The 12,798-nt window shown below is 36.9% G+C and overlaps 1 protein-coding gene across 1 annotated transcript in view; it reads right to left on the bottom strand.

The window, feature by feature from the left end:
* Positions 1-7,306, bottom strand: part of Galnt1 (polypeptide N-acetylgalactosaminyltransferase 1) — a 46,896-nt gene extending 39,590 nt beyond the window's left edge. The window contains exon 1 of the mRNA XM_042675023.1: positions 7,056-7,306. Coding sequence (XP_042530957.1) covers positions 7,056-7,194 — 139 coding nt within the window. The 5' untranslated portion in view covers positions 7,195-7,306. The remainder of the gene's footprint in view (positions 1-7,055) is intronic.
* Positions 7,307-12,798: the final 5,492 nt, after the last annotated feature.

Genomic DNA, 12,798 nt, shown 5'->3' with positions numbered 1-12,798 from the left:
TAATTCTAGCTACTCAGAGAAGCTGAGATCGTAGGATCACAGTTTAAAGCCAGCCAAGGCAAGAAAGTCCATTAGAATTTTATCTCCAACTAACTACCAAAATAACTAGAAACAGAGGGTGACTCAAATGGTAGTGCCCTAGGCTTTAGCACAGAAACTCAGGGACAGTGCCCAAGCCCTGAGTTCCAGGATTGGTGCACATGAGCACACACGGGGGGAGAGAGAGAAAAATAGAGAGAGAGAGACATTAAAGGGGATGTAAATCCTGACAGAGAAACTAGAAAAAAAAATCAATTTCTTCTTCAAAGGCAACAATGAAAAGAGAATCAGAGTTAAAAAAAAGAAAGAAAGAAAGAAAGAAAAGGAAAGGAAAGAAAAGAAAAAAAAAGAAGTATCTATACCACAGGATTAACCATGAATAGACAGCTGCTAATTTTTAGAACTGGGGATTAAACCCAGGAGTTGCCTAGCAGATAGTAGCCCCTTTGAGCCAAGTCTCCAACTCATAAGTTGATTTAACTCTTGAAGCTAGATGATGGGAGTTAAATTACATGATCAAAAACTCTGGATCTTCCCTATTATTATTGGCCTATATTAGTCAGAAACCCTGTCTTAAAACAAAACCTAGCCAGGCACTGGTGGCTCATTCCTGTAACCCCAGCTACTCAGAAGGCTGAAATCTGAGGATCAAAGGCTCAGAGATCTGAGGTTCAAAGCCAGCCCAGGCAGAAAAATCCATGAGCCTCTTATTTTCCAATTATCCAGCAAAGAACCAATGGAGGTATAGCTCAAGTGGTAGAGCCCCAGCCTTGAGTGAAAAAAATCAATCAACAGTGCAAGGCCTGAGTTCAAAGCCCAGTACTGGCACAGAAAGAAAACATTAACAACAACAACCCCAAAACCCAAACCAAAATTAAACAGTAGAAGCACATTACTACTACAAGTACTTTTCAGTTTGATTATCTGAAATTCTAATATAGAGCCTACCTTATATACTCTAACCTATTGGTACACATGAAAATCAGAGCTACATTTAGAACTTATGAAGTTACACAACTATTGCATAGCATAAACTATTATAACTCTCTAATAAAGAATGGTCGTATATAATTTTCCTAGGCAAATAAGATGGTAAAATTCAAGTGGCCACCAAATATATTTTAACCATTAATAAATATTAAAAAACAACAAAAACTGTAAGTATTAAGTTCAGATGGCTTTTCATGTACTGAAAAAAATCTTGGCATAAAATTTTACACAATAATTCTAAGAATCAAATCGATTTGATAAGAGACACACAAAGGTATCTGCTATGATTTAGGTAAGTGTCTTTCTAAACACCCATATGTTAAAGACTTTGTCCTTAGTCTATAACATTATTGGCAGGTGTAGAATCTCTGGGGCCTATAGTTTTCTGACCTTAAGGAGATACTAGAATCCTGGGACTCCACTCCTCTCTTTGCTTCTTGGCCAACATGAGGCAAGTAGCTTCCTATATATGCATTCCCATGATGCACTGTCTCACTATAGACATAGAAGCAATGGATAATTTCTCTTACATATTTCTGTCACAGTGATGGAAAACTAACAATGTTGCTCCAAAGTATTATGTGAAAGCAAAATTATTTTATTAAATACTTAAGCTTCACTTACATGAAAACAGAGAATTATCATGTTTTAGTAAACTTAGTAACAAAGAAAATTATAGATCTATTCTGAAGGCCTGAAAGTAAAACCAACATACACAAAGTATAAAACATACTTTAACGTATGTACTTTAATAAGTCTTAAATTTCTAATTTGTATTTTTCTCACAGAAGTAGAACAAAATTACCACTTCATTTTGAAAAAAATTACTAAAATAGAGGCAAAGATTGTTTCTTCCTCACTGTTTTCTATTTTATTACACAACTGTTACCCTTTACTGCCTATATATATTCCCCTATTCCAAACATTTTGATATTTCTGAAATTGGAATGTTGCTTACAGTAATTGGAATGTTTTTGCTTTCACAGTGCCACATAAGTATTGTATAAACACAAGTATGATATTATGAAATGCTTCATAGTATTTTAAGTACCAAAATATGATCTGTAACTAAACTTATTGGTAACACTGCTACTTCAATATCTTTGCCAATTTCAACCCCTGTTCCAACCTTCTGTTCACTTTATAAAATGTTAAAATACTTAAGACACAATTTCTAAGCATTTTGGAAAACCTTTATAGTGGGGTGGGGAACACTCATCAAAGCTTGTGAAATCACTGGGGACAGACACATGTACTTCTCACATGCTTCCTGTCTGCTGCCAGTGGCCATCTACCTGTACTGATAATTTTGTATGCACCCCAAATTATGTTATATATTATAAATAGTTCTTGGCAGAAAAAATAGTTCTCATTCCTACATATTAATATCTTCAATTTTTAATCACTGAAATTTTTTCTACAAATTGTGGCCTCAATGTTTCTTAATGTTTGACAGTTGAAATAATTTCTAATATAAAAACATTTCAGAGCTGAAAATCAAGTACACTGGGAGCATGATAATCAGTTCTTATAATATCTGTAAGAATACTGTATATCCTATGCAACATCTAAATCATAAATTGGATAAATTTTTGCTAAATCTAGAAAACCCTACAAGACTAGTGAAAACTTTTCCCAGTCCATAACCTATGCTAGTCTTGTTATTTTGATTGTTTCAGATCATCTCCAGTATAAAAATACAATTTATAGGGCTGGGAAGGTGGCTCAGTGGTAGAGCGCTTGCCTTGCATGCCTGAGGCCCTGGGTTCGATTCCTCAGCACCACATAAGCAAAAAGAAAAAAGCCGGAAGTGGCGATATGGCTCAAGTGGTAGAGTGCTAGCCTTGAGCTGAAGAGCTGAGGGACAGCGCCCAGGCCCAGAGTTCAGGCCCTACGACCAGACCCCCCCCCCCCAAAACAAACACAATTTATAATTATTTAATACCTACCCTACTAGAATTACCAAAGATGGCCATTTTGTACTTAAAAGAAGGCAAAACAAGTAAAGGTGAGAATAAGAAAACTGTTAAGTACATCAAAGAATCTTTAAGGGGCATTAAGCATTAACAACTGTAAGTAATTGTACTTATAGCTACACCATCTTTATTCATAACAAAAGAAGAGATTTTGGTAAGTTTTACTTGTCAACAGAGTTGAATGTTCAAAAATAAGATCCTTGTAACACTACTCTACAGTCATTAGTCTACTCTACAGTCATTAGCTACTGATTATTTCTTTTTTATTTATTTTGTTTTTGCTCTTTAGTTTTCAAATGCCATAAAAAATAAAAATCCTGGAGGGGCTGAGTTCTATCAAGAGAGATTTTTAGATACAGAATGTAAATGCCAATCCTAACACAAAAGCTAATACGCTTGGTGCTATTATAAAGCATACTTGCTTCCCCCAACCACTTTAGTAAAAAGACCTCTTTCAGAGGCTCCACAGCAGTTTGTCACGAGTGGAAACAGAACAACAAGCATATGAGCTCTGATACAACTTTGGCCCCCTCAGCAACCACTGCACTGAAACTTCATACATCAAGGTAGATTTTCAAACTATCCCTCTTCCGTATCAGTTATCTTCCTTTCTCTTCAACTCCTTATATTGAAGATGAAGCCCTAGGAGGAAGCTTGCCTCTCAAGGCCATGTCCCTTAGCTATGTATTCACCTTCAGCATTCCTCCTCTTCCACTGCTGACTCACTTCACTTCCCTGGCTATTACAATGCCTCTAAACCATCCTGCCTTGTATATACTGTAACTTAAAACTAAATCTCTTTCAGAATATACTAGTCTCATACCTCTTCTAGGAGCCTTTTCTCCAGAGGCAATAATACTGTATCTCCTAGCTCTACATTGTTATTTCCAACCTATTTTTCTTTTGCTTGGCATTTTTGAACTTTGTACAAAATTTACAACTTTTCTTTGAAATATGTGCCATTAGTTGTTTCCAAAATTCTTAACCTTAGAATCCTCTTCAAGTATTCTTTTCATTTATTTTTTTATGCCCATCCTGGGGCCTGGGCATTGTCTTTGAGCTGTTTCTTGCTCAAGGTTAGTACTTCACCACTTGACCACAATTCCATTTCTGGCTTGTTAAGTGCTAAATTGGAGATAAGAGACTTAAGGACTTTCTTCCCCAGGCTGGCTTTGAATGTGATCCTCAAATCTCAGCCTCTTGAGTAACTAGGATTACAGGCATGAGATATTGGAACCTCACTAAGAATTATCCTATTCTTATAGCCTTGATATGATGCTGTCTCACATGTTGATAACTTGCTCTTTCCAGTGTTTCTTTTATTTTTCCTATATTTTAAACTTCTCCCTCAACATAAATAATATATGCACACAAGTTTGGCTTTGTTCCTTTATCTTTTGTATTACCTTCTCCACAGGCATATCTCTACTTCCCTAAACTGCGTATGTTGTTTTTTTTAAATTCTATTGTTTCCTTTTCTTGGCATTCATTTCATAAAGTGTTATTTTATTATGATCATATTGCATAGCTATTGTGCCTTTGTCTACCACTCCTATGCATATCCTCCTGTGGCCTCTAGACTGAGTTTCTTGTAAAGGAATTCTGTCTTGCTGTTAATCACAGAACTAGTAGCATTTCATATATTGCTCAGCTCTTGTCTGAGCTTTGAAAACATTTATTAAAGTGAATCTTCACATGATACAAATCCCTTTGAGTGTTTGCACTTGGGATAGAACACCATAAACTACCATGAGAAGTGGCAATGAATCAAAGTAGGGTGAGGGGAAAGTTTGTATCTAGTATCCAAATTTCTTGCTGGTGAATAGGAATACTTGTAGATAAGGAGGTATATCATTAACAAGTTAAGGTGACCATGGTTTGTCACTTAATAAAGTTACTAAACAGGGGCTGGGAAGGTGGCTCAGTGGTAGAGCGCTTGCCTTGCATGCCTGAGGCCCTGGGTTTGATTCCTCAGCACCACATAAGCAAAAAGAAAAAAGCCGGAAGTGGCACTGTGGCTCAAGTGGTAGAGCGCTAGCCTTGAGCTGAAGAGCTGAGGGACAGCGCCCAGGCCCAGAGTTCAGGCCCCACGACTGGACCCAAAAAAAAATAAAGTTACTAAACAGCAGAGCCATAGAGTATATACTATGTAAATGGATGATCTGAATAAGAACAATGGAGAAAGTGAAAATTAAAAGAAGTTAGGGGCCAGTCTGGGAACTACAAGCATCTAATGCTAGCCAGTAAATATAATTTAAGACAAATTTCTCAAGAGTAAATAAACTGAACTTGTTATATAAACCTATCCTCCTAAAATTATGATAATGGGCAATACACATAATTTTTAGATTGTAAATATTGGGAACCAAGTACCCTTTTTATTATAAAAATGTAAAAAAATTTAAACATGACTACATATGCAAAGAAAATTTACATTGAAAAAGTATTTGTATATAATTCTTAAAAAGAGGGGAAATAGGCAAAGTGCTATAGAGCTATGGGTGTGTGTGTGTGTGTGTGTGTTTAGTCGTGGAGCTGGAAATCAAGGTCTGGGTGCTGTCCCGGTGTGTGTGTTTGTGTGTGTGTGTGTGCGCATGTGTGTGTGTGTGTATGTGTGTATGGGGGTGTGTGTGTGTGTGTGTGTGTGTGTGTGTGTGTGTGTGTGTTTAGTAAGGTCTGGGTGCTGTCCCTGAGCTTTTTCATTCAAGACTAGCATTCTACCACTTTGAGCCACAGATTCACTTCTATTTATCTAGTGGTTAGTTGGAGATAAGAGTCTTACAGACTTTTCCTGCCTGGGTTGGCTTTGAACTGTGATCCTCAGATCTCAGCCTCCTGAGTAGCTAAGATTATAGATGTGAGTCACCAGCACATGGCTAGTCATGTGTTCTTTAATGATAGAGACCTTTATAATTCAGAATATGCTGAATTACTGCCTCTTATAGTGTAGTCATTCATTATGGCTAAAAAAAAAAAAAAAATAGGAAAAAAGGTAGCATTGTTTGTTGGCTTGAATATCAGAAGCTTAGAACTCAATCTTCCAAAATTATCAGTACTATCTTTTTATGTTTTCAGTAACAATGCAATGATTTCACTATCACCCATATTCTATAGCCTGATCTTCAGCCCTTTTACTGTAAGAGTGCTAACTGGAGCTATTTATATAGCATTAATAAAAAAGGATTTTCTAGATTACACATTATTTATAAAGACTTCTCCCTTGGGCTGGGAAGGTGGCTCAGTGGTAGAGTGCTTGCCTTGCATGCACAAGGCCCTTGGTTCATTTCCTCAGCACCACATAAGCAGAAAAAGCCAGAAGTGGTGCTGTGGCTCAAGTGGTAGAGCGCTAGCCTTAAGCTGAAGAGCTGAGGGACAGAGTTCAGGCCCCACGACCAGCCAAAAAATAAATAAATAAAAAAAATTTTAAAAAAAAATAAAGACTTCCCCCTTAGGAATATGATAGAAAAGCAGAAAAAAACTCTTTTGAGATCTGATAATATAATTTTAATCATCCACTCATTATTATGGTAGACTAATCTATACAATTTTAATAATTCCAACTACATTATTTGGTAATAAAAATAACTTATAGAAAATTAAATATAGTTAATACTAACACAAAAACTGAAATGGGCAATTCAACAGTTTTCGCTGGTCCTGGGGCTTGAACCCAAGTACTGGGCATGTCCCTGGACCTATTTGTGCTCAAGGCTAGCTTTCTACCACTTGGGCCACAACATCACTTCTGGCTCTTTTTGAGTGGCTTATTGCAAATAAGAATCTCATGGACTTTTCTGTCCAGGCTGTCTTCGAACCATGATCCTTAGATCTCAGTCTCCTGAGTAGTTAGGGTTAGACATGAGCCACCGGTACCCATCTAATTCAACAATTTTAACAGAAAAACCAACTATAGATTTGTTGGAAGTATAATCATCACATATGTAGAAAGCTAGATATTATTATTAATTTTAAAAAGTTAATTATATTGTTCAAATAAATAAAAACTAGTGATATATTCATAAATATAGTTTTTTGCAAAACATCACTCACCATCTCCAGCAGGAAGTCCTCGTTCCTTTTTCTCATCACATTTGTTGCACTCACTGAAGTAAAGCAGCAGGAACATATCCAAGAGTACCCAAATCAAGGAGGTGGCTAGAACCACCTTACAATATGCAAATTTTCTCATGGCACTTTAAGTCAAATGCAAAATTTTAAAATATATATATATATGTATATAAATATACAAATATCATGGAAATTATTCCAATCCAGTTTCATCAGAAATCACGTTCATATCCTAGAGAGGAAAAAGTAAAAAAGACTAATTTAAAAACTCAAGACTTAGAAAATCAATTTCATGATTAATTTGACTATTAATACAATTACATTAACAATGAAATTTTATGATTATATAAGAAACTTGTACAAAGCAATATAATATGCAGTAGGAAATTAGGTTAAATGTTATAAGCATGCACTTTACAATAAATGTGTAGAAATATGCTCACTTCCCTAAATTAGACATGTAAATTAAAACAAGTGAGCTATTTCCCACCCATTAAACACATGGATTTTAACACTCTTTCAATTCAACTGCTATATTAAATACTAAGGCAAAAGCCAATCTACTAACTGCTACAGGAGTCTAAGCAATCAATGACCCTAGTCATTAGCTTATATGCTAAGTCTTGTCCCTCTTCCCTACTCAGTACCATCCAAAAAAACCTCCAATTACCAATAACTCAGGAAACACTCACAAAAAGCATCATGAAAAAAAATATTATAAGATCTGAGACCTAGTCTTGGCTCTGACGTCCCTAATTTTGATTTTGTATTTGTCCTTCTCCCAATCGCTCTTGTAACCACTGCTAAAATACCATAAGAAAATTTGTAAAGCAATTTGGGATACTCTGTCTAGAAATGTTTCTGGCACATAAGATATTATCTTGAGGAGCTCTGGAGCCTCAGAGAACAAAGAAATTATGTCAGGGAATTGCTGACACTACAGCTAAAAGAAACAAACCAAATGTATTCTAATATGGTAACAGAGGAAACACACTTTATATATGTGCCCCACACTGAAAGCCATGTAAGCAGATACTCTGAAAGAATTGGTTGATAGGCAACCGAAGAGCTTCTTACAAGAATGGCCAGCAAAAATGAATATACGTGAACAATTTGAGAGAGCTGAGTTCATTTATGAACTTATGACTTTTTACAAGGTTACTAGACAGCAACCTGAAAATCACGTGGAAAGAAATTAGGTGGTATTTTTTGTTGTTGTCAGCCGTGGGACTTGAACGCTGGGCCTGGGTACTGTCCCTGAGCTCTCCAGCTTAAGGCTACCCCTTGAGCCACAGCACTACTTCCGGCTTTCTGGTGATTTACTGGAGGTAAGAGTGTCACTGATTTTGCTGCCCTGGCTGGCTTTGAACCACTATCCTCAGATCTCAGCCTCCTGAGTAGCTAGATTATATTGTGAGTCACTGGTGACCACTTGGGCTATACTTTTTTTGGGGGGGGAGGGGGTGGTCCGGTCGTGGGGCCTGAACTCTGGGCCTGGGCACTGTCCCTCAGCTCTTCAGCTCAAGGCTAGCGCTCTTCCTCTTGAGCCACAGCGCCACTTCCGGCTTTTTTTTTCCTTTTGCTTATGTGGTGCTAAGGAATCGAACCCAGGGCCTCATGCATGCAAGGCAAGCACTCTACCGCTGAGCCATCTTCACAGCCCCTGGGCTATACTTTTAAATATAAAGAATTATTACTTCTGCTCATCTCTTTGGGAACTTCAGTGTCTTGCTATATTTTTCCTTCTATCAGACCAACATTCTCTGACTTCAAGGTAAGAACAAGGATGCTCCTGTCATATTCCTGCCTTAAAAGCATGCTATTCAATGTGAAACTTGATACTGTATCACATGTAGTAGTAGCTACTAACAACTATGGCAACTAAGAGAATTACATCATGGAACAACAGTTTTAGATAGATAGATAGATAGATTATATATCACATCTATATCTATCTATATAGATATGTATATATCTCCAGTCCTGGAGCTTGAACACAGGGCCTGAGCACTCCCTGCCCTTCTTTTGCTCAAGGCTATCACTATACCATTTGAGCCACAGTGCCTCTTCTGGTCTTCTCTCTTTATGTGGTGCTGAGGAATCAAACCCAGGGCTTCATGCATACTAGGCAAACATTCTACCACTAAACCACATTCCCAGCCCCATTTTAAAATATATTTGACATGAAAAGCTACCTACTGTTAGTATTATGCTCACCTTTGGTCATCAGCTCCATCCAGACCTGAGCCCCTCCCATCCCTGGAGTTCTCTCCATAAAGCTGGCTCCTCCCTCTCTCCTCCCAGATCCACCTGGGCTTCAATCTACCTCACTTTGCAACCCTCAGAGTCTCTTGCTACCTGGTTAGGGACAGGTGCCATGTGCTCCCTCTTGGGGGAAATATAGCTCCTCTAATAAACCTTATAATAATCTTTCTCCTGCCTGCTTCTGCATGGTCCCCTGGGATGGATGTGTGGGACCCTTCACCTACCTCTTTTGATCACTGGCCAACCTACTTGCTGCTAATATAATGGACTTAAAACTGGGTGTTGGTGGCTCACACCTGTAATACTAGCTACTCAGGAGGCTGAGATCAGAGGATCTTGGTTCAAAGCCAGTCCAGGCAGAAGGTCCATGAGATTGTTATCTCTAATTAATCACCAGTTGCACTAGAAGTGCAACTGTGACTCAGTGGTAGAATGCTAGCTAGCTTTGAGCAAAAAGAGTTCAAGGGCAGTGTCCAGACCTGGAGTTCAAGTTCAAGCTCTGACTGACCAAAAAGAAAAAAAAGAAAAAAGTGTACCTGATTACTAAAATATAATGTCAGTTTTACTAGTATCTAGTTAGTTTATATATACCTAAAAATTTACCTTCTCTTATCAGACCCTTCCAGAGAAAGGTAAACTTTTGTCTACACAAAGACTTAGCAAGAAAATTGTTATAGCAGTTGAATCATAATTACCAAAATGCATGAATAATTATCTACCACCTGATAAACAGATAAATAAACTGTGGTACTGAGCATCCATTATTTGAAATGTTTAGGATCAGAACTGTTTCATATTTCAGAGTGTTTCAGATTCTATAATATTTGCAAAAACTTTACCAGCTGAGCATCCTTAACCTGAAATCAGAAATGCTCCAAAGTTTACAACTTTTTAAGCATTGGACCTGTACTCAAACGTTTTGTATTTTAAGTATTTAAGTTTCAGATTAAAATGTGCAATTGTAAGTCTAGACAATGAAACTTGACAATCCAACAAACTATTATTTATTATTACTAATTACTACCCTAAGCTGAACAAAGAGAACAAAATTATCATCTGAGGTGCTCACAGTAGATTTCTACAAAGTTTACTGGCACAATTATTCCCATTTAGGGTTTGCAATATTTGATGATTTAGCAGTGATTAACTTCTAGCACTATCTTTTAAGTTTATTTTCTTTATAAAGAGAATACAAAGAAGGTTGCTAACACAGAAAAGTAAAATACAAAACTGCCTTTAAAATCACATCTCAGATACTCTATTATCAGTGTGTTAAGTGTCCAGTCCATTCAGTTATTTAGAAAAGCAACTTCTTTAGGAAAACTAAAGAAATTTAGTTATTAAAGCAAGTTTGTAACACCCATTTTTACCTCAAATACTACCTCAAATGTGCTTATTATAGAGGGAAGGTAAGTGTTATATAAAGTGGTACCATGAAAGATCTTCATGGTAATACATTAAGTTTTTAAAAATAAAACAATGGGTTTGCAATGGGTCCACCTGTATTCCTATCTAAACGATTTGTTTTTTCCCTTCCCCTCCACAAATTATACCAACAATGAGATGTACAAATCATTATGTCGAAAAACGAACTTTACAACTTTGGCGGAGGCGGGGATGGGGAGTGGTGGGGGGTGGAGGGGTGGTGATAGGATGGGAAGGGGAAACAAAGGAGGCGGCAATAATGCTTGATAAGAAATGTACTCATTATCTTGTCCATGTAATTGTAACCCCTCTGTACGGTATTTTCACAATTAAAAAAAAATACATTTGCTCAGTAGACATTTCTAATCCCTCTCCCTACCTCCCCACCACAAGCACTGAGCATTGTGTCTTAGGCAGTACCAGAGTGTCTTCATACTAAGTTTAAAACAGCACTAATATCTACAAAACCATGTCAAAATGCCATTCACATTGTTTTATAGTTAAAAGACTGTATCACAGATAAAACCAAAGAGCCTTCCTGAATCTACTCCTTGTCTCTTCCCCATCTCCTTTTTCTTTTGGTAACACAGCAGGGCCTTTGGCCACAGGATAAACAAACGGCCTAGGCCAACCACAGAATCTGACTTCTTGGTCTCTTTTGTCACAGACCTGGAAGGCTATGGTCATACTTCTCATCTGGAGAAAGCCAAATGAAACCAAGCAAAGGCAGAGGAATGAGGGGTTCTCCTGGTAATCAAGCCCTAACCTTTTGTGACCACCAGTAATCTTACTAATTCTCTTTGCCGCTAAAGAGTCTGAACTGAGTTTCTGATATAACAAGAATGCTTAGGATGGAGAGGGGAGCAGAGATGGTAGAGAGTATTCTGAAAGTAATATCAGGACTGCTCAATAAGCTTCCCCTGTATTGGTCAACTTATATATACATTTTGAAGCAACACTATTAAAATATACTTTTTAATGTATCAAATCACAAATACATATAAAATACCAAGAGTATAAAACATGAAATGTCAAATGTTTATACACATGTAACAACCACTCATTTAAGAAGAAAACATGACCTTTAAAGTTCCCTAATTCCATCTCTTTCCTTGATCCTCAAAGGCAACACCTAAACTTATTAACATGTCCTTTCTGATGATTTAACCTTACTGATATTCTTAACAATGTATTGTTTCTCTAGTTTCTGAATTGTTTACTAATGGAAAATTGAGACTTGCTCTTTTCTGAGACTGTGTTCCTGAGATTCATCCATCTGGTTGCATATAGCTATAGTCAATTCCTTTTCAGTACTGAATATTTATGAGATTAGTTACCCACACTTCTTCCACTTTTTAAAGGCACATTGAGATCCTTTCTAAGTATGTTATTACAAGTAGTATAGGATAACAACACATGAACATATTTCCTAGTATACATGCATAGCAGTATTTAGAGCAGAGGCTGACATTCTTGGCAAAGGCCAGATGGTGAAGATTTCTAGGCTTTGTGAGCCAAACTTTGTTGCAACCGTTCAACTGTGGTCTTTTACAATAAAAGGAGCCATATATGACAACTTTCTAATAATTTATGAGCATTGAAATGCAAATTTTACATAACTTTTACATTAGAAATTTAAAAACATTTTTCAACCACACATAAAAATATTTTAAAAAATTCTCTCATGAGTCATCACACCTACCCTAATCTAAAATAGATGCTTGGGAATTCTAAGTCAAAGTTCTGCATATTTTCACTGTAATTAGATAGCACCTACTGTTTTCACTGTTGTCTCAAGTGGTTGAAGCAAACCATCCAAAAACTCTGGTGAATGCGCTACAGTGTTTGCAACATAAACTAGTCAAGCTTTCCTGTTTTCAGCAATACTGATGAGTACATAATTGGTATATTTTTTAAAAACTTCTTTATTGTTATTGTTTTTCAGACAGGGGTCACTAAACAGCCTGGGCTGGCCTGAAATTTACTACATAGACCAGGTTATCCTGGAACTCCCCATACTACTTCTACCCCAATT

Source organism: Dipodomys spectabilis, unplaced genomic scaffold, assembly GCF_019054845.1.
Source record: "Dipodomys spectabilis isolate Male_0828 unplaced genomic scaffold, ASM1905484v1 ptg000024l, whole genome shotgun sequence".
Classification (NCBI taxonomy): Eukaryota; Metazoa; Chordata; class Mammalia; order Rodentia; family Heteromyidae; genus Dipodomys; species Dipodomys spectabilis.
The sequence above is the reverse complement of the archived record's forward strand: the minus strand, read 5'-3'. Positions and strand labels throughout refer to the sequence as shown.